We start from the raw sequence: 26,127 nt of genomic DNA on the forward strand, positions 1-26,127 counted from the left end.
CAGCCTGGCTGGGTTTACCTGGTCGGGAGTGTGCTCTCAGATGGGCTGTCCAGAGCAGGGAAGGGACTGGGAAACCAAATAGCTTGGCCGAGCTCACTGCTGCTGTTAGAGGCAAGAGGGGAGGGATTCCTCAGTCTTCCCTGAAGAGCTGTGATAAAGCTGCTCTGGTTCCTTTCTGCAGCTCTGGGAAGGGAGGCAGAGAGCTGGGTTGTGAGCTTGCAAAGCTCCATTATCTCCTGAAGCTGAGCTTTCTCTGGCACCAGGTTGAGTCTGGCCTTGGAGAAAGGGAATGTGTCCCTCGGCTCTAGCAGGTTGTTTTCTGGGTATGACAGATGGCTAAATTGCTTACTGGCTGCTGTTTGCCTCATGGATCCACAGGAATTGAGCACTGGAATTATTTCAGTCCAGATAGGGAATGGTTTTCACAGAGTGTTAATGGGACTTCTCCTTGGGCGTTGCTTCTGGGCAGGTTCCTGTACCCCAGGCCAGTGGAAGGGGCTTGTTATGCTGGGGATCTGGGTCTAATTGTGATGGAGTGTGAAGCTGAGGGGTTGTTTCATTTGGATTCATGGCTTGTTCATTTGTGGTGTGAACAGAAAGTAAAATAGCTGAGTACTGGTGTTTCTCCAAAGCCTCCCTTTATATATGAGGAAGGTGAGACAAGTTTTCCTGAAGTCTGCCACGAGGGGATCATTCTCCTTCAGCATCTCTGTAGCTACTAAAGAGAAATAGAAATGGGTAAATGACACATTCCGTGTGGTCAAACCCCAGCTCTGGGCTGTCACACAGAAGTCTAACGATGAAGAAAAGACTCATGTATTGCCAAACTGTCACTGTGCATAGCTGGGAGGTCAGCACACTTGTAATTATGGAGTGATGAAGCCAAGGGAAAAAGCCAACATTAACAGAAAGGCTTGATTGTTTTAAATTCTGACCACCTTACTGGGTGGCTTCTCTGCGAAGATGTTCCAGATGTTGTCTTGGCATAAATTAATCAATTTCAAAACATCTGCAGGGTTCCTTAGAAAACATGGAATTTAACAGACAGTGCATATGCTCTCCTTTACCCTTCTGGTTGATATTTTGCTTCAGGAAGGGAATGCAGGCACTTGCTTTTCTTCCTGTCAAGAGCTCTTAGGCTGGAAAGTTGCTCAAAGTTTGTAAAAAAAGGGCTCCAGATAATGTAAAGCAATGAGGCAGCCAAGTCCTCTGGGACTGTGTGTACATGCGTGTGTTGGAAGAGTCGTCTGACTTGAAAACCTCCCCCCGTCCCTCCTCCTGCCCCCGAAGTGCAGGCCGTTGCGCCAAGAGGTCAAATATTCAGCGGCTTGAGTGACAGGATCTTTAACAGCGTCTTTTTCATCAGTGAGCCAAGTCCTGTGCCCGCTTGTCTGTCATATCTGTACTCGAATTGCTTAAATATTGTTTCAGATGGGGAGTTTTTAATCTGGATATGCAGAGAGGAGCAGTGCTGTGGGGGGATGTTTAATTGGCTCCCAGCAGAGCAGCGGTGGTGTGTGGGTTTTTTCCTCTAGAAGTGTTACCATTTTCACGTCCTATTAAAGTCCTCTGGTAGTTTAAATACAGCATCGCATTACGGTGGAGTTTGTTTCCCTCCCAGACTGAATACAAATGAAGGTCATTTACTTGTATTTTTAGAAGGTTCAGAAAACTTAGAAAATTTGTAGCTTCGAACAGCATTGTTGACTGTTGTATGTCTGCACAAAAATATTTCCAATAAACCTTTTGTTAAAGCAATCCACTGGACTGAGGCTTGTTTGTTGTAGCCCACCGCAAGTTTTGCAGCAAGAGTTCAATGTTAAATGCATTTGAGATTTAGCCTGCAAAGCTGGTGAGTGTATTATTTTTATTTTTTCATGACCTTTTGGGTGTGTTTGAGGGGCCTGTTTGTGTTAGTGCCAAGGACAAGGCCTGGGCTCCTTTAGTGGGTCTTGAATCAGGCCCCGAACACAAGACTGGTATGGCAAAATAAGAATGGTATGGGTGAGCTTACAGCAGGTACCTGATATTCAAATAGTGTTTCTGGCAGGGAAAAAACATCTTTGTATATAAACTAGATGGCAGATATTCTCCTACAAATGATACATTTGATTTCACCAAAATAAATCTTGGAAATCTTTTGCCCTAGGTAAGTCACATAGACACGGCAGGGGAGAATTAAGCCCTAAAATCTCCTTTGCTTCCTTCTTGCAGCTACATTTGCAAGAGGCATTTTTAGCCCTGGGCCTACAGCCTCCCGTGTTTGCAGGGGAAGAGGGTCTGATGGTGCATCGAGATGCGAAGCAAGAGCATGAGACACGCCTTTCTCCAAACCATCCTGAGCGCAGGGGCAGGGTCTGTTCTGCTTCTGCCTCATCAGGAGCATCACGTCCACTCTCCACTGATGGTGCTCGGGTGACACTGCCGAGCTCGCGTTGCCTTGCCTGGAGAAAAACCTCTCGAGCTCACTTGCCTCAAGCAAGACTGAAGCACGAAGCACCACACAAAGGCTCTCGTGTTCCCGGTGGCTCTGCATCCATGTGCTCCGGGGGACATGTGCTGTGATCCTCTCGGCTGCAGTATGTTCTTTCCATTTAACTAATAATTTTTCATAGTCGCTGTGAACCACCTTGTCCCTCGTGCGGGGCCTGCTGGGTGCTGGTGTACGTGGGAGCTGCAGCGGCCGGGCTGGGGGACATCAGGGCACAGCCAGCTGGGGGCAACAGCATCGTCCTTCCTCAGCAAAGCACCAGGTGATTCTCAAGCCACATCTGAAGGTAAATCTGCAGAAAAGATTTGCCTTACTTGATTTTTGGTGACAACGGGGAACGTGCATTAGAAGATCTGTATAGAAAGTAAAAGTGTATGAGCTTTAACAAAGAGGTCTTTTTGTCCAAATATTATTAGATAGTGAAATTAAACAGATTTCATCAAGAACAAAATGCATATTTATATATAGTCTGGCTAAAACTTTTCCTCCTTAGGGTGCTATAACTTGATGAATGGGGGTTTTTTTCCCTTATAGGTCGCCGACAGAACCACTTTTAAGAGCATGGAGAGACTTTTTAAAAACAACAAATTACTTCTGGATTTTTTTAAAATTAGGAAACAAAAAGGACTCGTAAGCCAAATTTCCCCTCTTCCCTTTACGAGTCATTGCTTGAGCACATTTCAGAACACTTTCATCCCAGCAGCCAGACCCAGTACCTGCTTTTCCTTTGCAGAGAAATAAAAAGCCAGTGATGAACTCCTGGTGTATCCCTGTTGTGCTGCGGTGAACGCCGGCTCCTTCCCGGGGCCTCCGTAGCAGCATCCAGCCCGCAGACGTGTACAGCAGAACTTCGTTGTGTGGAACAGCTTCTCGCACATCTGGGCAATCCATTACACAGAAGTAAAATTGATGATAAACTTGAGAAAGCTTTATTCTGCTGGTGGTGGGAGAACTCGATGCTGAGCTGAGTGCTCCCTGCACTGTCATCTCATACAGTGCACTAAAAGTGAAATGATTCTCAGAATGGTTAAATATAATGGATTGCTGCTTAAACCCCTTATTAGATATATTAGTTGACTAATCACCTCAGAGACTTTCCCTCTCACGGTTTAACAGGCAAGGCTGTCAGAGCGTCTAGTGCTCAGGTCCCAGAGCCAAATACTTGCCAGAGCAGCTGTTAAGTCCGTTGCCGTCAGTCTTTGGTGCCTCAAACCAGACCAAAAGAGAATGAAAGTCCCTAAACCCATAGATTAATGCTCAAGCCTAAAATGGGAGCATTAAAAAATAAAAGTGTAACTGAGAAAGGTCCAGTTGAGGAATGTTAAGCAAGAAGCTTTCGGAAACACAATCTCTCTCTGTGAGCGCTGCTGGGCAGTACGCAGACACCTGGCACCGGCACAGCCCTGCGCCTTCTCCAGCTCCCCCAGCACGTGGGGCACGGTGAGTCCTCAGAAACTTGGATGGAGACACAGGTTTTCTCCTGGGGCTATGGAGAAAGGAGGCTTGGGAATGTCACTGAAACCACTGCAACTTCTGAGCCGTTCATGCTGAGAAGGGGGCTCTTGAGCAGGCGTCAAGTTGGCTGCGTCCAAGGTGGGGAAAGGTTTGTTGGTCTTGATGGATGCTGCGGAGCCGGTGGTTCTTGCTGGTAACCAGTACAGGCAGCAGGAGCACCTACTGGTCCCTCAGGAGATAGACTGGAAGAAAGGGACCATTAGGCCTCAGGAGATAGACTGGAAGAAAGGGACCATTAGGTTGGGTTTGTATAACACACCAGATTTGTAACTGTGCTGATCCAGTTCCCTCCTTCCTTTCCCTGTGGTGCTGGTTGTGGAAGGAGCTGCCTCCCAGCACACTAATACAGGATTTTGTCTGGATAAAAATGTAATGTGGTCCTATTGTCAGTTAACTTGGATGTGCCTGGTATCAGAAGTGTGTACCTATATCACATGTGCTAATTAAATCCTGTATAACAAATACATGTATATACCCATATATAGTGAAGGTGGCATTTTAGCTTTTAAAGTGAGAGCCTGATTCTCACTGCACATTAGGTCTGCAGCAGTTGCTTTTGGTTTGCACCGATGTAAACTGAGAATCACTTTTTTCCCCATAATGAGACATTTACAGTCATGTGCGGACTGTCTGGTGCGTGAAGTCAATGGGATTCTTTCTCTCAAAAGCAAATACTGAGGGACTTAGCAGCTGCATAAGCCAATATTTACCATTTGGGTAATAAATCATAGCAGAGACTGCGCAACACGTTGGTGTCCTTGTCTCAGAGGAGCGACGTCCTGTCACGGGTCAGCCTTGCCCTGGTGCCGATGGCCGCAGCCCCGTCAAGCTCTGGGAGGTTTGTGGCTCAGCTCAGCTCTGCCCAGCAGCATCAAAGGCTCTGCCAGCCCGTGTCCTTTCAAACTACTGCCCACACCAGATTGAAGTCACTCAGTGTCTTGGAAGGGAAGAAGATCAGTCATTTTATTTTATTACTGCTGCCTGACATGGTGTTCACTTGCCTTGGTTTAATAGCATTGATATAATTGTTTGCCTTGATTTTGCTGGAGGTTTTCTGAAGGATTGAGAGTGGCAAATAAGGGATTGCTTACCTGAAAGAGGATTGTCATGTTTAGGACAAAAGATGTTATTTCTACTCTTTCTTGAATGCTTGAATTCTAGTTTTGCTATTAAAAGCCTAGTAAGTGGGTGAAAACAGCCTGTGATGGCAGACAAGATTCTGTTTTCAAAGTTCAAGGTGAATTGTCCTTCAGCTTTCCTGACATGCTGTCTACAATGCAAACAAGAAAAGGAAACTATGTCTCTCCTCAGCAAGCTGCACATACCCACCAGCCTCGCCCCGCGGAGAGGGTGACTCTTTTGAGTTGGTACCTGCGTGGTGTCATCTCGTCACAAATAACCACCAAAATTGATGAATATTAAGGAAATGTAAATTAAGTTAACCTTCTTTTGCCAAAGCCAGCAGCCAGTACAATGCTGGAGGCACTTGCAATCTGAGAGCTTTGATTCATGTCACAGCTGGCTTTATTACAGATGGGCAAGGAGTGAAAGGATGGCACAGGCTTGAGTGACTTGTTCAGTCCATTTGCAAGTGATCTTGAGCAGGAAAATGTTGCATACCCCACTGAGGACAGAGAAATAATACAAAGGGACCTACAGAGAAGCAAGAAATATGAGCAGGAAGCAATAAAATGAGATTCAGCTTGGAAAAATGCAAGGGAATATATGTGGGGAATAATATTTAGTAACAACTTCAGTGGGAGGAAAAGAAGGGGAAAGCAGGAAACCTGGAGGGGAAAGAGGAGCTCTGGCAATACCAAAAGTGAACAGCAAATTAGATATTTTGAAAGAAAGGTGCTGTGATTAATGTGCTGAGCTGGGACCAAAACCCCAGCTTGCTCTCCCATGGGCATTATGGGCTGCATGAAAGAATGGCCTCTAATTGCACCAAGCTCCACTGTCCCCTAATAAACATGGCAATGGCTGGTAACAGCTGTGTGGGGCACACAAACCTCCTGCTAATGGGGAGGAACAGGCGCTGTCCTCTGACTGTGCCTGGCTAATAGGCAAGACATTTCCAAGTGGTTCTCCATGTGCCTGTTGTGAGGAGATGAAGTGGCCGGTGGTGGTTTTGTGCTGTTCCCCTGCAGGGCTCAGTGGTTTGGGCACCCTGGGGCAGCGCTGGCGGAGCCTGGAGGGTCGGGTACAGCTGCCTTGGGGCACCAATGCGACCACTGTTCCCCCTTTGAGGACACCAGCAGCACCTTGGGGTGTGCTATGGGTGAACCAGTGCCAGCCCAGCCTGTGTGTGTTCTGCTGGCTTCCCCCCATCACCACTGCTTACCATGCACATGGTCTCTGGCACGGCACAGTACAGAACACTTCAGTGCCTGAAATGCACGGCAATGTATTCAGAACCAGGCACTGAAAAAGCACACCGTGCACTTTAAGCTGCAAGTGAGGGAGAACATAAATTTAAGAGATGTAAACAGCAGGAAAAAAGAGGAATTGTTTAGGGCAGTCTGGGAAGGAGGGACCGACTGATGAAATTGAGCAAGCAAGGAGGAGTATGGGGTGTACAGCCTCGCAGGGCAGGTTTCCTGAGCCGTGTGCCATCCTGCACCCAGCTGCATGACCCACAGCAGAGCCCCACAGGGAGCACACAGCCAGGGCTGCACAGTGGGTGCAGGGACTGCAGGAGCATTTCCAGTGATTCTTACAGCCATATAAGGCTAAAAATGTATTTATGGGCCACGTAGCAGATTTAGAAGTGTGGCTGTGATTTTTTTTTTTTTTTTTTTTTTTAAATCCTCAGGTTTCAGGCTCTTGCATTACAAAGACAAGGAACAGATGCGCAGTCATTGGTGGGACACCAGAGCCGCTGTGCCCGTCCCTGCGCTGCCATGACCCAGCAGCGCTGCACTGGGGTTTTCCAGTTATCTTATTACATGCGGGACTGTTCCTTTCGAGTTGCAACCAACTGGATCCTGGGTCTCAACTAGCACTGTAGTCTATTAAAAGTAAATAAAGGCATCTTTCCGAACCTCTTTTGCATTATCAGAGTTTATCAGCAACAGTTTCCATACACTGCTTCCCCATGTCATCCTTAGTTATGATGTCCAGCAGGAAAAATCCCCTACCTCTCCTGACCAAGGTAAAAAAAAATAACAACAACAACAAAACCCCACACTCCATAAAATTACAAGAAAAAGCTTTGACACAAACACTTGGCTTCTCCTGCTGCAAAGCGCTCATCACTGCAGCACATCTGCTCTAAGCTGTGGCTGATCCCCCCACTCCAGGTTTCTGTTTCCAGCCGTGCTCCTTTGCCCCCCCAGACACCAGGAAGCGGTGGCATTTTTGAAACACACTATGTACAGACTGACCAAGGCTACATTTTTTCCTAGCCCGCTATTTCCTATTTTTTTGAGCTGTAAACACGCATGTCTGACGAGACCTCATTTCCTATCCATGCCCTTTCTGCCCCCACCGCCGTGCTGGGCCCCGCAGGGCAGCGTCGGTGCCGCCATCACCAGCAGCAGGAGGGACCAAACACTGGGACAGCAAAGTGGCCTTGTCCTGGGCTGAGTTATACCCCCCGGCACAACAGTTTTCCCCCTCATAAGGACAGTCTGCACGAGAAGGTTCCCTGTGCACAGGAAGGTGGGAACAGCACAGCCACGTACTGAGAGTTACAAGATCAAAATTCTTGGCTGGGAACCACGGTGCCAACTGAAACCAAAATCCTCTGAAAAATGCCGTTTGCTGCAGAGAATTTGGCATCGTTCGGAAAGGGGGAGCCTGGTGGAGACGTGGGCTCTGCTCATCCTGCTCCCCAACCACCAGGATGCGAGGGGTCCCCCAGCTCAGCTGAAGCTCTGACAGCCCCTCTCTGCTCTCCTCCACCCAAACCAACCCCCCCCCGACACGCCCCACTGGGGAACGGCCGCCAGCCATGTAAGTTGTTTTTACGGTTATTCTTTAAAAACACAGCCAAAACCCACCACTTTGCTTTCTGCCAGGCTCTGGAGAGCTAGGCTGGTCAGATGCGTGCTTGTAGACTGAGGAAAACAAAGCATTAAGAAAAAAAAAGAAACAAACCTGTAACAAAGCAGACCAAAAAAAAAAAAAAAAAAAAATCACGCCATAAAGTGTTTATTAAGAAACAAAGGGGGCGCTTTTTTTTTTTTCTTCATTTGTATCAAACACTTTAAAGCAAGTGCCCTTTCAGAAATTTAAAAGCTATATCAAATGGTAGTATTGGTCTTACATTATTGTACATGACCAAGGGAAAAAAAAAAAAAAATCAAAACCCACCACATCTCACAAACTTCCTTTTATTACAACTCGCTTTTCTCTGCTTTCGGTTGTAAATTAATTTCTACAGACTTAAATTTAACTTATGCTTGCTTTTTTTTTTTTTTTTAAACAAGTAAACAATGTACAAAGAGGTTCACCTGAATTTCAGAGGTCAGAGGAGTTGTCCTTGCCGGGGCACGTGCAAGGCAGGCAGCGCACCCTGGCAGTGGGAGGTGAGTGCTCACTCGGTTCACGGGAACAATACTGAAGGTGGGATGAGCTCGTCTTCTGGCCACGCAGCCACCGGCTGGGTCTCGCCTGGGCCCGAGAACCTCCAGCTCCTGCAGAGCCACATCCGAGCCCCCACACCAGATGCAAACCCAGCTTTGCAAGGTCAGGGTGACTGAGCTGCTTTGCTTGCCTCAGACAAAACTTGGGACGGCAGGAACCTAGCTCTCCATGAGACCCGAGTGTATGTTGGGTCCTTCAAAAGCCTGGGAGCACCCAACTGCCCTCGGCAGAGCAGATCAGGGCTGAGCATCGCCCAGTGCTGCCCACAGCCGGTCTCTGCCTTGCCAAAGCTCAGTCTGTCTGTCCCGGTCCCACATGCTGGATGGGGTGATGGCAGCCAGAACAGCAGAGCTGGGATAAAGTCCTATTCATTTTCACGTGTCAGTGGCCAAAGCATTTCTGCCCGCTGCCGACTGCTTGTGTGTGGCGTGTTTACAAGTAAACCATTGCATTTGGCAATGCTCCTGCATGTATGTGTAATTTAAAAACAGACATACAAAAAATAGTAATATCACAGTTATTGCTACATACTGATACAGTATCAGACAATAAGAAACCTTTTATCTGCTCTGGTTACTGCAACTGCCCGGTTTTGGCACACACGCACCCCCCAGTCCTCTGTTGCGGTATTTTGGCTGAAGAATAAATGGATGGAAATGTAGAGACCACATTTTTTTTTTTAAGAGACAAAACCAGCCTTGAACAGTTCAGTTTGTTGCATCCAGGGTGATACATCACAGCACAGTCTGTTTACTCCCAGTGCGCTGTTGCGGTGTTTTTCCCCAGACAAAGCCAAGCCGGAGGGAGCCAGCAGCTCCAGTGCAAAGTGTGTCCCCCCCGGTATCACACTCCTCCCTGACCCCCGCGGCATCACAGGGAGCCACAAGCACCTTCATCCTTTGGTTGGGCCTTTCACCTTGTTTTAAAATACAGCTGTGCCTTCCTACTCCTCTGTCCCATAAGTAAAGAAGAAATGGGGATGGGTTTCGAACCTCCGCCAGTCCTTCCCTGCCCAGGTTAGGGGGGCTTGTGTGACCCCCAGTGAGCAGGGCTGGGGACTCGGGGCGGGCTGGCGGGGGAACGAAGCCCGTTTTCCTATGGTCAGACCCAATCACAAGCAGGTTTTGGGTCTGACAACTTCATGCACAGTCACACGAGTTTACTGTTTCATGGGAAGTGAGGTTAAATCAGGCGAATTTGGAGTCACAGTCCGACCTTTCTCCGCAAAGGCGGTTTCAGCTCAGATGCTGCCAGCTGTACCGAAAGCTTTGCCGAGCGTCAGGAAGAACACACACCTCTTACCCTGTGTTTAGTAAAAAGTTCACAAAGATAAAGTCTGTGCAAACCACTACTGGGTCCTGATCTTGAGGCAAAACCCAATCAAGAAGGGTTTCAAGTGCACTGGAAGGAAGAGCCAAATAATTCACACTCCTCTAATTCCTACATAAATATCAGAGACAAAGAAAATTGGTCTTTGCAAGACTAACCCTTTTGTGGCATTGCACCCCAAACCAGGGGCACATAAGAAAACACGGGGGCCGGTACCGGCACCCAGCAGGCAGGGATTGCACCGTTCGGCTCTCAGTCGTGATTGTCTGGAAAGCAATGGGAAATGTCACTAAGGAGCTGGGAGAGGAGAAAAGAGGTTTCCTAAGTACTGCCGTCTTGTACAGCGTAACAAAACTCTTTCTACGAATTAATTAGGCAAATACTTCTGACCATGTCATACCTGAAGGGCACTTAATGGCTCCGGCATTTATCTCGCAAGTACAGTGATCTGAAATGCATATGCATTTTCAGCGTAATCCTTTGCCGCTGTAAATCATGCGCTGGAATGAGAGCGTATCTGGCAACGTTAATTCAGAGATATCATCCTACAGTTTCTGGCAACGGACCCCGATGAAAATAAATGGTTTATAAACACTGTCTGACATGCATGAGCCTTGCAAAATTATTTACAAGTGATGTTCTGGGAGCTTCGTTCCGAGGAAGTATTTCTCCTCCGTTCAGTTTAGATATTAAAACCTGTCAGGTGGGGAGGGGGAGGAAGGCGTCAGCGCTACACAGTCACAGCTGGGTACATCTTCTGCTCGCTGTTCGTGTGCGGGTAGGGAGACTGGATCTGCCGGTAGCCGCCCTGCAGACCATCGAGGAAGGGGGGCACCGGGGTCAGCGGCATCGAGTCGTGCTGCACAGCATAGCCCACGTACGGGGGGTGCAGGTACTGCCCCTGGTGCGGCACGATCTGGGTCGCCTGCTGGCAGTTCAGCACCGAGAAGTTCGTTGGCATGTTGACGTAGACGTTATTCATGGTCCCTTCTGGCAAACAGCAGTTGGTCTGGGACCTGGTCGGGGGGGCTCTGGCCCCCGAGTTGGCGCTGGAGCTGGAGCTGGCGGCCGTGCTCGACTGGCGGGAGGAGGAGCCCCGGGACGTGCTGGCACTTGGGATCATGGGGATCGTCTCCATCAGGCGGGTGCCCCCGGGGGCTCGGCTCTGCTGGGGCTCCTGCTTAGGCCGCAGGCACCTGCAGCAGCAAGCTGCCACCAGCGACCCCAAGATGATGAAGGCGACAAATACAGATCCAACAATAAGGAACGGCACGTAGATGGGCACTGCAACAGCAAGGAAAACGTCGTCACTGGGAGACAAGGACAAACCTCAGCCGCTCTGGCAGAAGGTCCCATCCCCCCCCAGCGCGGGTCAGTGCAGGGTGAGAACCAAAAGCTGTGTGTGCAGCTGAGCGTTTTCCACAGGGAAGACAAAAAGACCTGCTAAAATGAATGGCTGGCGTTACCAAAGCATCTTTGAAGTTATTAGCAGGGGGAAAGCCCACAGCTCACACCTCAAGGGAGGACAGGTCGCTCACATCGATGGTGGCCTGGTCCACATCAACCAGCACTCCACACCTCATCAGATCTTGTCTCCAACATGCCCCGCCAGAAAAATCAGGCAAGAGAACGCTGGGTTTGAACAGCATCGTATGAGCAGGATCCCTGCTCAGGGCTTGGGAGCACAGGGTGGTCAAACCCTGGTGCTGCATCACATCCCTCTCCAACGCCAGCCCTCCCCAGCTGCTGCCACCCCTTGGGGCGGGGGGACAGCCAGGCAGCCCCCGGGCAGCCGTCAGGGGGCTCTGCCACCCCCCAGCCCCACAGATGAGTGTCCGGCTGTGTGTTTGGGGAGAAACCAGGGGCAGGCAGTGGGGCAACGGCACCATGCTCCAAAGCTTCACAGAACCACGGAACGGTTAGGGTTGGAAGGGACCTCTGGAGATCGTCTAGTTCAACCCACCTCCCACCTTGCAAGGCTTAAAGAAGGGATGTCAGGGCAGGAGTGTGGATGGGCGAGGGGCGGGAACAAAAGGTACAGGTGATGCCCCAGGGTTGGGGTTGGGAACCCAACAGGCAGATGGTGATCACCATCCTCGGAAGGACCTGGGCTCCAGTTGCTCTGCACTCCCAGGGAAAAAAAGCTGTTTTCTCTGCTTCAGTAAGAAATCTGCATGGATATATCCAGGAGTAATGAGGGGAAGGTGCCCTCCTTCAGTGCTTGCGAATGCTGCCAATAGCACACCTGAGCTTCATCACCTCCACTGAAACCCATCTCCCTGAGACGCGGGCAGGGCTGCGGAGCCCCTGCCTGCCCCGGGCTAACGCTGCCGAGGACGTGCCCTGGGCGCAGGGGCAGGGGACGCAGCTGCCCCTCCTCCAAGTTAAACCAGCGCCGGTGCAGGGCAACGGCTCCCAAACCTGCTGAGCAGTTAATTGTTAAGAAAATTAATTGTTAAGAAAAATGCCTTGTTCTCAGAACTGCAAAAGGGGTTTATCTGTCCACTCAAGTCAGAATACCTCCTCACACAGCTGATTATGTGGGGTAATTTATTAACCAAAGGGCCATATTTCTCCCGTTTCTTCCGTAATTTCTGCACTTTTTAAAAAAAAGGCTTGCAAAAAGTTCTCTCTACTTCTGCGCTTGGCACTACAGTAGCTCTTGAGCAGGTGCATGCACTTGCTGCAGACTATAACACACAAGTTTTCCAAGTAAATCTGTCCTAATTATAACATCACTTCAGGCTACTTCTGGTGTATCCAGCGCGTGGGGATGGCAGCAAGGTGCTGGGAAGCCACTGAGGTTCTTTTTAAAACAGCAGCGGAAAGACTTAAAATTATCCTTGAAATTCAATGTTGTAAAAAAAACCAGTCCTAAGTGGAAGTATCTGAGCTGGAAGAACATACACAATTAGAGCAAGGACCAGCCAAAAGTCATTTTGAAATGCCACGTTACTTTTCCTTTACGTCTTGTTCATGTGGATTGTTTCGTTTTTTCCTTCCCTTTTTAATTGTCAGCACAAACGGGGCTGAGGAGCCAATTCAGAGCGGTGGCAGAGCCGCACACGACAAACAGCTCATCCAAGGCTGTGGGACAGTGGTGTCACCTACTTTTAAGGACGACAGGGCTGGACTTTCAAACCGGAGGGAGAGAAAAAGCAGTATCTAAGCGCGGGTACTTTTTCCCGTTTAACGGCTGCAGAAGGGCTCGGCCGGCCCCACCTCCATCCTTTTTGCCCCACGACCCATGGGTGGAAGGAACCGGCCACAAGGGGAAGGAGCGGGGCAATAAGTTTGCCGCAAGCCCGTGGCGGCTCCCGCGGAGCCACCGAGGCACAGGGACCCGCCGCGGCCGCCTCACCTGCCGCGCCGTCGGGGCCGTCCTTGCCGGGCCGGCCCGGCTCGCCGCCGCCCTGCCGCCGGTCGTTGTCGCAGGCTCCCTGGTCCAGGCGCGCCTCGGCGCTGGAGCAGCAGTAGCGGAGGGCGCAGCTGCCGCAGCAGATGGTGGCGTCGCCGCCGTCGAAGCGCTCGGGGCACTGGAAGCCGTCCCGCCAGCCGCCCTGCCCGTCCAGCCAGCCGTGGCAGTACTCGCCGCTGGCCGCGGCCCCCGCCGGCAGCAGCCAGCCCAGCGCCGCCAGCAGCAGCCAGCAGCGCCCGCCCCGCATGGTCAGAGCCCCCCCGCGCCGGGGCAGCGCCGCCCGGCCCCCCGGGGCAGGCAGCCGCCGCGCTGCGGGGAGTCTCGCCGCGGGTGCTGCCGCCGCATGCCCGGGACTGGCCCGCGGGGTTGCGGAGCCGCCGCCGGGAAGGACCGGCCGGGCAGCGCGGGGCGGGCGGCGCCGCTACTCGCTTCTCCCCGCCCGCCGCCGCGCCGCGACGGCCCGGCCTGCGCCCTGCGCCGCGCCCATGGGCGAGGGGAGGCGGGTGCGCTGCGACCCTCCGCCCGCCCGCGGGGCGCCGACCCGCCGCGTCCGCCCCGTCCGGCCGCGCCGCTCCAGCGGGGGCAGCCGCGCCGCGCCCTTATAGGCGGCGGCGGCGGCCGAGCGCGCATGCGCCGCCCCGGCCCCGCCCGACGGGGCGCCCCCCGCCCGCCGAGGGCACGCGCTGCCGCCCCGCGGCGTCGCTGCCGCCGAAACCCGCTCCGCTCGCGCCCCCTCCCCCCGAACCAGCCCCCCCGCGCCCCGCCGCGCGGGGTCACGCGCCGCCGCGGGAATCCCCGCGGTGCTTTCGCCGCGCAACTTCCGCGCGGGCAGCGGCGGCTGGAGGAGGCGTCTGCCCGAGCTGCGGCCCTGGCGGGAAGGTTTGACAGCTGTGGAGAGACTAAAAACAACTCGGATGTTACCAAGCGGAACTTCTGCATACAAGACATTCGATCAATTAAAAAAGGCAGAAAACTGGTACCTCTATAACTCGCCATTTTTAAATCCCGCCACGAAATCATTTCCCTGCAGTGACAGTGACAGCAAAATTATGTTTGTTTTTCTGTTTCTTTCAGGCTTTTCTACTTCGATTAAATTATTGTCTTTCACTAATAACACACCAGTCCTTCCCCCTCTGTTTTCATCTCTCTTTTGTTCTCAGTCTTTTCAGCCGCTCCTCGCCAGCTGCAGGCTTTCACAGAGGTATTCATTTGGGCCAGCAGATTCTGGTCAAATTACAGCACAGGTAATTGCATTTTGCCCCCTCGGCTTCGCTGCTGCTCCCAGCGAGTTCTTTCCCAGCTCGGCCCACAGCCAGAGCCCATTGCACAGGCGGGGCGCAGAGGTGGCTCCCACGCAGCCCCTGCCTCACCCCAGAGCAGCCGACCTTATTCTAAAGAAAAGCTGGTAGTTACCAAGATGAAAAGTGGGATTGCAGCAGGACAGGTTCTGCTTTGCCCGTATCAACCCAGCCGGACGAATGAGAAGAAACTTGCAGGGATCTGAACGATGGAGTTTGAGATGCTCCGTCTCAGAACCTGCTCAGCTCCAGCACGCTGGGTTTGGGGTGAGGAGCGCAGCGCAGACAGGCAGGTTTCACGCAACCGGCCCGCGTGGCCCAGAGCCCCCATGGCCCCGGCCACCCCTGCTGCGGGTCAGCCTCGGGGCACGGCCGGGAAGGGCATCGCCTGGGGGAGAAGTTACCACCACAAGCTCCCATTGGTGCCCCATCGGGGTGTCTGGCAGCCCCCAGGGACAGCACAGCAGCTGTTAAACACCTTCATTCACACAGGGCTTCCCGCAAGGTCATTTTCTTTAAATCTGGGTTGGACTGACATTAGGAAAGGTAGGTAATTAGGTAATTAGGAAAGCAGCTTCTTGATTCTTTTATACATGACAAGCAAAATACTTTCCAAGCCCCACCCTTCCAGCCAATGGTTCCACTGATACTCATTAAATTGGGTCTTTCAGTAGCAATAACAGTGTATTAGAAGATAGGTGCTAGGTAGTTAAAAAGGGGACTATTTATTCCCATTCAGGAGCCCTGATCACAACAAAATACCAGCACCAGATCCCTTGCAGAGATTATCTGTAACAGGTACTTTTTATATTCAAGCTCAGAATTTGTCTTGTCTGGGTAAAACCAGAGGTAACAGCACATCTCACTATGCTTTCGTAAAACTTAAAACATTTGGCACTTTGCAAAGTGCTTTAGAATGGAGTTAGTGATACAGTAATTAGCAAAGATTTTTTTTTTTCTAGTCGTCTTTACTAGCTGATCAGGTGCTATTAGTATTATTTAAAATGTAAAGCACAATAAAAAAACCACCCAAACAACCCAAAAGCAGCCACTCTGCATCTTGAAAAAGTCATTGTCCTGTGCCTATCAATTTGACAACATTAACTCAATCCTTTTTCAGTGTAAACTAAACCCATCACTAAGGCTGCCACATTCCATTTGCCATCGAACTGAGCATCTTGCAGCTTTTAACCGCATAGAGCGGGCAAAGATTTTTAAAGCCGAGAGACAGTCAATAATGATCACATAGTCTATAAATCTCTATTATCTGCTTCTACTTTTTTTTTTTTTTCTAAAAGTATCCAAGCTTCTACTAGTAGTAGTTGTAGTTTTCTGAGGCCTTTGGCTCAGTAGGAATGTTCTTCGCCCTTCACAAGGCAAAAGCGTGATCGCAGGAAAGCAAACGTCCCACCTTGAGCGTGAGCTGCTGAACCGGTCACAGTGAGGAACCGCAAACATTTGTGGGGACCGGCTGTGCCAGTGTGCAGGGGGTGGGAAGGAGGGAAGAGAAAGGACAGATCAGAGGAAGCTGCAACAATAAGGGAGAAACAACAGGCCCTCCCCCTTGTGTGTCTGTCTCACAAATTCTCCAAGGTAAAGCAGGAATACACCTTATTCTGTATCTTTATCTATTTTGGTTGGAATCTCTTTAGAGCCAGGAAAAGGAAAACCCTGCGACACGACTCCCAGAGCTGCCGTGAGCTTCTGTGGGTCTGTACATGGCTCTTGCTGGTCGGGATGTTCTGCTTTCCCTGTCGTATTTTCAACCCATGCTCTGCAATTTACCACATTCCCTTGATGGTAAAAGAGACACAGAACTGGCAGCAGCTCCTGTTCTCTCTTCTTTTCAACCCATTGGAGATAAACTTTAGATGGTGGATGGATTATTTTTTTCTCTTCTCCTTTGGGATATTTAGTTTCATTCTTGGTACCCCAATCACTTGGGTACCTGTGAGATTACCTGGTTTTCGTTGCCCAGCCCTGCATGCCAAAGAGACATTTTTGTACCTATCTCATGATATTTAGCTAGTGTATCTACTGTTACATCATTACCATCAAACAATTTTGCAGCCTCATTAGAAACCTTGAAAATCTGGATTTGGGAATTACTTTGTCTCTGTAGTCGTGTCCACAACATTGCAAATCAGGATTGTAAATTAAAACTTATAACCTGAAGTCCTGAAGTCTTGTTCCCCTCTTCTTCCAGAGAAAATCTACAACTCATCATCATGGTACTATCATTTAGATCACTTGGCGTGTAAAAGCCATGCCATGCTTACTGCAAGGGCTGGATTTTATTGCAGTTTGTACACTTATATATTGCAGCTTAACACTTTATCAGCAGAAGATTCTTCTTCCTGGTAATACAAAATAATTCAACCAATTCCCATCTGAAAGCCAAGCTGAGTACGGAGGGGTTTAGTTATATAAAAAATAATTTGTTTTGTTGGTTCTTTTTTTTTTTTTAATTGATAAACGCATCACCTTGGAGGCAGAAATCCCAGCATCTTCTACATTTATCCTGGCAAAGTTGCTTCTCAGGTAAAACTGTATTTCTTGCTGATAAAGCAATGCCTTGCTGCCCCCGTGTGAAGTTAGTGGGAAGGGTAGCGTTATTAGAACACCACCGCTACGGGGTTTGTTCAGAGAACTGCTGTAATGAAGACTGCAGCCCTTACTGACACGTTCCACTAACATAATTTCCCAGATGAGGATAGTTACCAGAATAAAAGAGCTTAACTTGTCTCCTCCTGCTCTGCTTACTAGCTACCTTTTACACTGGTGTAGATATATCTGTGGTGTTATTTAAACACCATCAGTATATTTAAAGGCCCAAACAGCTTCTCCAATTGTGATATTACTTGCCTAAGCCAGCCTGGTTTTTATTTCTGCTTAGGGAACGTATTTAATAACTGTATTTTAAAATACACGGGTATTCATAGCAGAAAGGCTTTCTTTTATTTGCTCTCATTTCCTGGAAAATAATTAGAACAAGATGACCCAAGGAAAAAAAAAATCTCACAGAAAGAATCAAAGGGCTGTAAAAATAACCTCAAATGAAATGAGATGAAGTTCGCACACTCAAGGGCCAGGCAGTGAATCTGCAGTGGCTGCGCCGGCACCAAGCGCATCGATACGCAGAGATTCGGGTTCTGCTATCAGCGCTCGCTGTCTCGGCGTGCGCAGAGGTGACATCAGACATCAGCGCTGGCACCACGTTATCACAGCCAACGCAGACACCTCCACTATCGCTGGGCCGGCTCCAAAATGCACCGCTCTCTCGATAACGGGGTGAAGGGACGGGGGCAGAGGGGAGCGAGCTGACCAGGTAACAGCATCTGTAAGTGCTGGGGGACGTCTCCCTCCAAATTCACAAGGGGAGTACAGGAACAAGGTAAGGAGGAGGCTGTTTCTCAGAAAGCATCCTCCCGTTTCAACACTAAGCCCTGTCAGACGGCGGCTTTAGGAAGTTTGTTAGCATTGTCTGGCTACTCGGCTGTGATTAATACAATTGTCATGCTCTTCTCCCCGGAGCCTTAGTACATTGATTTTCAGAGCTCCCACTTACTGCAGACACAAGAGATTGGCATTACAGTATAGAAGACACAAAGCTGATGTGCACATCTTCAGATCGAAAGGGGTGCCGTTTCCTAATCAAATTGTTATTTCTGCTGTAGCCAACTACTCGAACCACTAGCAAAAAAGAAAGAATTTTAGCTTTTTTCCCCTTCTCAGAGAAGAAGGGAGGACGAATTACTTATCGGGGACTAAATCCATCTTTCCACAGCCTGCCCTCCCAGTGACACCGGCCAGTTTGACAAGGCAGCCTTATAGTTATTTAAATTGAAAAAAGAAAAACCCCGAAGTACTGAGATTTTCCACATTCACACTCCAGTTTATGCTGCACAGAGCATAAAGCATGAACATTTTTTCAAGTGCAGGAAGAGAAACAGAACTGTATTGTTGCTCTCCTAATGTCAGAGTGCAAGACAAAGGATTTGGGCACAATACAGTGAAAGCGGCATCACTATGCAGCTGTAGCCCAGGCTGCTGCCTGGGCAGTAAGGTTAATGAGCTCCAGACAAGGAAAAGGTGCTTCTCCTCTTGGTATGATTCAATGGGACTTAAACTACAACTTAATTTGCAGATTTTGATTTTACATAGCGATTATTAGCACAGATGAGCAAGAAGAAGCAACTTGGTGCAGAAAACTAACAGCGTTTATGAGAATATTTTCTAGATCATGTCTTTTTTTTTTTTTTTTTTTTACACTTCTTACAAAGGAAGTAAAATGGACTGTGCCTGCTCGCATCGTTGCTATTTCACTTAACATCAATAGTATAGCACAAATATGACTTACCTTCAAGATGCCACAACCTAGCAATGGCAACCTAGCAACGAGGCGCTGCACGTCACAACCCCCCTCCCTTCTCAGGGCTAACTTTCAATGACACATCCACCGCTCTGCAACGGCGCTTCGTTTTTAATGTTACTATTTCTGTCACTGCAGGAATGCTATCACCACCCATCTGCCTGAGCCCAAGTATCCCTTTTGCCCCGGTACTTCTCAGCAGCTCTGCAGCCCCGTTAACACCACAGCGCGGGCATCACCGTGACGGAGCAACACTCAACAGCTGCGCTAGAAATAAGGCATGGGAGACGTGGTGAGGAAGGTGACACTTCTCAAGTGTAAAGTGAAAAACTACTCAGAAACACATTTCTAGCTAAATATTCTTACTAGTAAGGCATAAATTTAAGCTAATAGACATTTGCATTAGACCTACATCTTCAGCACAGCAATTCTTGCCCTGCGCAGGGCAATCTGGATGAGCTGCCACAGCCTCCCTGCGGTTTCAGCCACTTCTGCACATCCCTGACACATCCCCGAGGTTGCTACTGGCACTGACAGAGCATTCCCCTGCCTGAAGCCAACATAAAGTGTTAAAAATCTTCCCTCTTTACTCTCAGAGCAGAGTTCAGCATCAATTTCACTTTGCTACCATGGGCTCAAGTAGGAGCTTTACCCTTGTGTTTACCCTTTCGTTGAAAGGTGGACGTTTTTTCAGTAAGGACTCCTTTAGCAGATGTACCTTACCTTATCCCTGGAGAGAACAGCAGCAGAAGTGTTTAAGCTCAAAGGTCCAATTCCTTTATGTTTATGCTGACAAGGAAATAAAGGTAGTTGAAACAGCCAAGAAGTGCTAACACTGTTAAGAGGATAATAAGTTTTTGGTGTTTTTTCCATTTAGAATAGCTTCTACTTAGGTACTTAACCATGGAGTTAATAGACTAGCTCTAGCTACCCAACTGTACATAGGTTGTGCATATTTCCCTCCCCCCAAGGTTTCACCCAACTCTAAGTCTGTTCAAGCTGCCTGTCACTCTTTTTTTCCCCATGAAAAATTACCTCCTTCTTCTCTTAGTAAGAGTACATGGTACATGCTATTTTTCAGAATTTCAAGTTTTATATAATAGTTTGATTTTGAATATTTGTCAAGTCTGTGTTTCTTTCCCTTTTTACTACACCGTAGTGTCTGATCAAAGCCTCATCCTAGCTTGCTTTTGTGACTGGGATCATCCCCACAGAAGCATTCCCTGTTACCAGAATGTGCCACATTAAACACACAGAGCCAGCAAGGGGTTTCTTGCCCAGTAAATATACACCAGCTTCTAATCACAACTGGATTTTGGAAGCAATTACACGACGGTCTAGAAAGCTGCTGTCCTGCTGCTGCCCCAACACACGCCGTAGAGTGACACCTGCATTGAAGAGAAAAGAGAGAGAAAAATCCATCAGTCTATGAAACATTAGTTGAACGAACAAGCAAAATATCTTTCGCCTGCTCAGCTATTGACCTGTTTAGGGCAGCAGTAGGCATGCCAAGGTTTCCATGCAAGTGTTCAACAGAATTGACCCGATAACCTGGTGGAGGTAGATCTATATTCAAACAAAAGCAAAATCAACCCGGCAGATTTTTCTAGTTTGTAGAAGCTTGATCATAACTTGTTCACAGGAAGCTAGAATTGCCTTACTTCTAAAAGGTGAGAAAACAAGAAGCAAAGCATTATTTGGAAAAGCTTTCAAAGCTAAAGTAACACACAGCCTACTCACCTCCTCACTGTGGCACCTCAACTGCAGTGACAGGCTATAAAGATTAAATTCCTGAGGCTGAGTAAAAAAGCATTAAGTAATAAACCTCATAACAGGAGTCAAATGGGTTAGAAGGATCATTCAAATATTGAAGTTCAACAAAATCCTACTACCTTAAAAAAAAAATAAGTGTAAGAAAATGTGAATGACCTGGAAACAAAAGGTGACGCAGGGCATGAGAGCTCCACCTGCAAGGCTTGGCGTTGGAGTGGCAGTATGTATTATAACTGGCAGCCTTCTGCCACCTGGGGAAAGCTGCGTTCTCCAACGGAGTGACTGGAATCCTGATAGGATTCTCTTAATTTTATATTTCTTTAAATTCCTTTGGTTAGAGAGTTAATTCATAAATTCCGCCCCCCACCAAGTAAAAAAGTGTCACCTCTGTAGAAAATGAAACCACTACGATCATCTGTTTCTACCTACTACATGTGACATTCAACCAATATAAAAATACATATATTACAAACTCAGTTGATTTTAGACTACAGACATACCAGCATATAAATATTCAACATTGAGTTCAGAAGAAATGATCCCAAGCTGAATTAAAACATGTCGTCCCATTCACAGTCAGAAGCCTTGTCCTCTACATCCCCTCGTTTCTCCCCACACTTCTCCTCCCCCCTCACCACCTCCATGCTCCTCCTCCTCTTCAGCAACCTACCTGTCTGGTGGGGTGGAGATGGCACCTTACAGCTGGGGTGAAGCTCCACTAGCACAGTGCCAGCAGGTACTCGCTGCCTTCCAGAGCTGCTGCGGGCATCAACTCCACGTTCACTCCCCTCCCCAGCACCTGATTCTCATGAGAAGTTGTACAAATCTACTACTGCAATACTTTAACCGACCATCGGTGTCTGGAGATACCTGCCACAGCACTGAAATGTACTTAATCAGAGGGAGGAGGGAAACGATCTGACAGCACAATCCCAGTGATCGGTCCAAAACCTGCATAATTTATTGATGGACATTTTTGTGCATAGCCAGTTCTTAGTTCTTATGAACTTGAACAAGAATTTTATGGAAGGAAGCTTTTATGGAGCATAAGGCATTTACACTCTGAAGCGCAGATGGATTTTTCTAAACAGTTACTCTTAATTTTTCACTAAGAACCTACAAGGTGCTTCTTATCTCCTGTTTAGACATGCCAGGTATTAGAACCAATAACATGCAAGAGCTGACACAACTAATTCTGGATTATTTCTACTATTATCATGAGTAGCAGACTGGAGAGAGAAAAAAAAAAAAAGAATTACCACTTATGTCAAAGAAGGAAAAAAAGTCCACTAAAAGCCTGTATTCCTTAACTATATTTTTCATTTTAGAAGTGATGCTCAAAAGCAATGGAAGTTCAAAATGCAGTTATGTGATGAATGTGTAGATGGAGGGGGTATAGCTGGATTTGGACTTCCTGTGGTGAGGAAGGTACATAAACTCTATCCAACTCCACCCTAGTCCAACCTCCTCCCTCCCAAACTGCAAGGCGGCAGTAAGTACGCATGGTAGCACCAAGCTGGCCAGCTCGTCAGGAACAGGGACAATTGTGAGTGTAAAGGAAGTTTTGAGGTGCTGGACCAGGAAGAGGTTCGTGAAGCAAGCAGCCTAAGGCATAGCACTACCCTACCTCCTGCTGCGTTCATTGTAAGCAGAACAGCAGAGAAAACAAGAAGTTACTTCTGGTAAAAGACAGAGGTCACATAAGTTAGTTTACACCATAGTTGTACAAAAAAGTACAAACTAGTGGAGAACCGCATCCTACATATGTGACTTCAGCCTTCCTCTGGTACATATTTTTCTCCCCTGACAGAATAATCCAGATGTGATTTCATTTCATGGTGTTTCAGTACAGGACAGCTTCTTAGCCCGTCTTGCAGAAAACCAAGCCACACCTTCAAGGTATTTGTAATATAATTAGAGTGCAAAATACATTTCTTTAAATTTGGAAAAAAAAAAAATTGAAAATGTATACAATCCCGATCCCTGAAAATCATGGCTAAATTCAATCACCCAAGTAATATTCTGGCAATATAATGATTTCAAATCCCATTTTGACTTTAGTTTTGTACTTCAGCATGTGATTATTGTATTACACAGTCACTTTTTCACTTAGGCTAAATTAAAGACATAACTGTTGCCTTAATGTGAAAAGAAACAGAACACAGGTACCCAGGAGGCTCAGCCTGCTTTTGAATTTACAAAGCCATCCCAAGTGCTGTCTTACATCTCAGCACAACTCAGGTTTGTACAGCACACTGTAAAGAGATTCCAGACAAACCCATAACACAAAACTTCCCTTCACCAACACTGCAATCCAGAGATCAGGGCCCTAACTCCAGAAAGAATGATTTTACATTATATAAATTCTAGGAAAAACAATTCTATGTATTAGCCAATGATGTTTTTGTTTCTCCTAAAACACAGGAGAACAACAGGAAATTATATTTGAAACAGGCAAATATGTATTCCAAGGATCACAGCATTATCGTTTTATTGTTTGCACAATGATAAGTTGCACATATGGACAAACAGTACACATTTAGAATTAGTTTCACAAATTAATACATTACAAGAGAGTCCAGTGGTTTAACATATTAACTATTTAAAAAAGCAATAACAAAGGAATATAAACATTACTGTTTTGACTGCAGCCCAATGAAAGTTTAAAAAAGGTTGAAATCAAAATAAAATGTAAGCTTTATTTTTCCAGGACACAAAAAAACACATTGTATCCCTTCCTAAGAGACTGCTCACAAAGATGCAATAACATACAAGTACAAAAGTGAAGAATTCTGTGCTCAGTTTCCCTTAATTATATCAGATCAAGTGACAAACTGAGCATTTGTCAAAGAGCAAATCACCGCTGAATGCAGACATCATTTCCAAAACATACAAAATGATAACAACACTTTAACAATAGAAAGCAAATGACCTGGTACTAGAAAAATCTTATGCACTGTAACTGTTTTAGAAAAAAGGTGCTTTTGTGAAAATGATTGTGAATATTCATTTGATGCGTGTTATATACAAAACATCTTCTACATCAAAAGCAACTCAGCTCCAAAGTTTCATGTTCACATTTCAACCTGTATCTTTATTTGCAAAGACTCAACCGATCTACTATTTATCTCACATAAGGCAGTACCTCCTTAAGATGTTCTCCCAGCTATTTCTACTGCACTCTGACTTGGAGATGCAGCACAAGCAGCTGTGATGTAATATGCAAGATTCAAAAACTACCTTCAAATTACGTATTTTTTCCTCCTCCATTCTTTAGCAGCAACTTATCATACTATACCTCATATTTAAAGCAGATACGCAACTGCTTTTAAGTCAATGCTAGTAGCTCTGATGAGAGGCCAGTGAATCAGCTCCATTTAGTAACAGCTACCTTGGGTTTTCATTAGAGCAGCATATCCCATCTCCTCCAATTGCAGGGAAAAGCTCAAGCAATGCCCCACTGTTCAGCTCAGGAGAAAAACAAAACCAAACCATCTGGAAACATTACATGTCTGTGTCAAAATCTCAGATTCTTCTTTAGAGTTGGCTGCTAAATGGGTCAAGAAAAAGGTTAAAAAAAATGTGGCTACTAACCACTATTTACCCAACTTTATGAAATACTAAATGTATTTCAGCTGGTCTTAAACAAAACAGAAGCAGCAATGACGATATAGCCTGGGACCCACTATTTGAAACTCCTAGGAACATCAAGATAAGGGACCACAGTGCAACACGGAGAAACAGCACACGCAGAGGAAAGGAGACCTGTCTATGGGGCAAGGTTTGCACATCTGTATTTTATATATATATACACATACATAAACACAGATGTGTGCACTGTACTGTATATATTTACATCCATATACACAAAAACACCCTGAAGTAGATTTAAAGGCCATATCCGGGAACAGAAGATATGAACTCTAGTATTTGTACTAGAATATATTTTATCTGTACAAAAAACAAATATGCATATATTCATATGGTATAAAGCTTATTAACAAAAAATATTCTGCTACTAACATTAGGTTAAATAGATGGGTTTACAAGATTCTTTAATAATAACGCAGTATAGAACATTTCTAAAACTAGGGCCAAAAATAAAAATACATAAACGGGTTTCTATTCACAAGAAAATAGCTGTTCAATATGATTTAATTTTGTATTTCAGACGAGGGAAAAGTAGCAAAATTTTTATAAATCTCTTGGGATGCAATTTAATGAATGCATCAATCTAGAAAAATAAACTTTTCAGATGAACAAAGTCGATTCACTTCCCCTTCCCTAAGGGTTGCCTATCTTTTCCCCCGCTTGTTTCCAGCTGGAGGTTTCTTCAGCTGAAGAAGTTGCCCTCCTGTCCCAAAGCCTGCAGATGCAGGATTAGACACCCCGAACGTCAGGCCAGCTGATGCTGTGATGCCAGGATTGCTGAAGTTAAACCCAGATGTAGTCGAGCTGCCAAAGCCTTATGAGGGAGGGAAAAACATTTTAAAACATAAGTTATATCAGGATTGCAAGTTTGTTCTCCTTGGAGTTATGAACACCAACCACTTTATTACCAATATTTCTAATACTTCATACTAACATTGATCTACAACAGTGTGCCACGTTGCTGATGCGTTTGGACTTGCTACGGCAACTTGGATATTACAGCCCTAATACAGTCTACCTCAGTGACTGTAAACAATTATATCCTAAATCACAAGTCTATTATACCATTATCCATACAGCAGTACTACCCAAAAGTCCCACTCAAATTGTACAACAGAGGAACCGTAACTTTTCAAGTTCTCAGTCTAAATACGTTATGGGTGCGCAGGGTGCAAGGGAAGCACAGGTACAAGTGGAGCACAGCTCACTGCAGGTAAAAGGCACAGCTGGAGTGGGAGCCCGCAGCCTTGTGCCCTCCTGACGAGGCCACCTTTGCTTGTCTTTAGAGCATCTGCAGCACAGACCGTGCCTTAAATGAGAGGCAGAAAAGGCTCGAATCACCGCCAAATTATTGGTATTTAAAAACACACTTTCTGACTTAAGCCAAAAAGCAGCACTGAAAACAAAGCTCTGAAAAAACTGAATGACTAGGTGAGCAAATGTGCTATTTTAACTCTTCAATCTGCTTCTATAAAGGTAAACAAATTGAACATTTGGTTCAGCTATAAAACAAGGACCTTTGAAGAAAACCTGCCTACAGTTTTTAGCAATACCAATTCATTTTACTTTCTTCTGTGAATTTATATCAGTTTTGCACAAACAACTTGGATAATAATTGAAACTTAGAGAATGCTAGAAATCTCCCAAATACTAGTTAATAAGAAGCAGAACTTCACTCTGCTTTTTCTTC

The 26,127-nt window shown here is 47.0% G+C and overlaps 2 protein-coding genes across 5 annotated transcripts in view; both read right to left on the bottom strand.

Moving 5' to 3' along the window:
- Positions 1-8,327: 8,327 nt before the first annotated feature.
- Positions 8,328-13,851, bottom strand: SHISA2 (shisa family member 2). The gene is made up of 2 exons (XM_065643215.1): positions 13,287-13,851; positions 8,328-11,209 (listed from the first exon to the last, which is right to left on the bottom strand). Exons 1-2 carry the CDS (start codon positions 13,588-13,590, stop codon positions 10,656-10,658), a joined length of 858 nt encoding a protein of 285 aa, XP_065499287.1. The 5' UTR covers positions 13,591-13,851; the 3' UTR covers positions 8,328-10,655.
- Positions 13,852-23,329: 9,478 nt separating this feature from the next.
- The window catches only part of NUP58 (nucleoporin 58), a 39,855-nt gene continuing 37,057 nt past the window's right edge, over positions 23,330-26,127 (bottom strand). For all 4 annotated transcript variants that reach the window (XM_065647105.1, XM_065647089.1, XM_065647097.1 and 1 more), the window contains one exon: positions 23,330-25,251. In XM_065647105.1, coding sequence (XP_065503177.1) covers positions 25,082-25,251 — 170 coding nt within the window. In that variant the 3' untranslated portion in view covers positions 23,330-25,081. The remainder of the gene's footprint in view (positions 25,252-26,127) is intronic.

The sequence above is a fragment of the Caloenas nicobarica genome, chromosome 1 (assembly GCF_036013445.1).
Source record: "Caloenas nicobarica isolate bCalNic1 chromosome 1, bCalNic1.hap1, whole genome shotgun sequence".
Taxonomy (NCBI): Eukaryota; Metazoa; Chordata; class Aves; order Columbiformes; family Columbidae; genus Caloenas; species Caloenas nicobarica.

Bases quoted from the DNA above. Each gene is read 5' to 3' on its own strand.
- SHISA2 (XM_065643215.1), bottom strand. From the start codon at position 13,590: ATGCGGGGCGGGCGCTGCTGGCTGCTGCTGGCGGCGCTGGGCTGGCTG. The intron at 11,210-13,286 runs GTGAGGCGGCCG...TTGCTGTTGCAG, and splicing joins CGGCCCCGACGGCGCGGCAG to TGCCCATCTACGTGCCGTTC.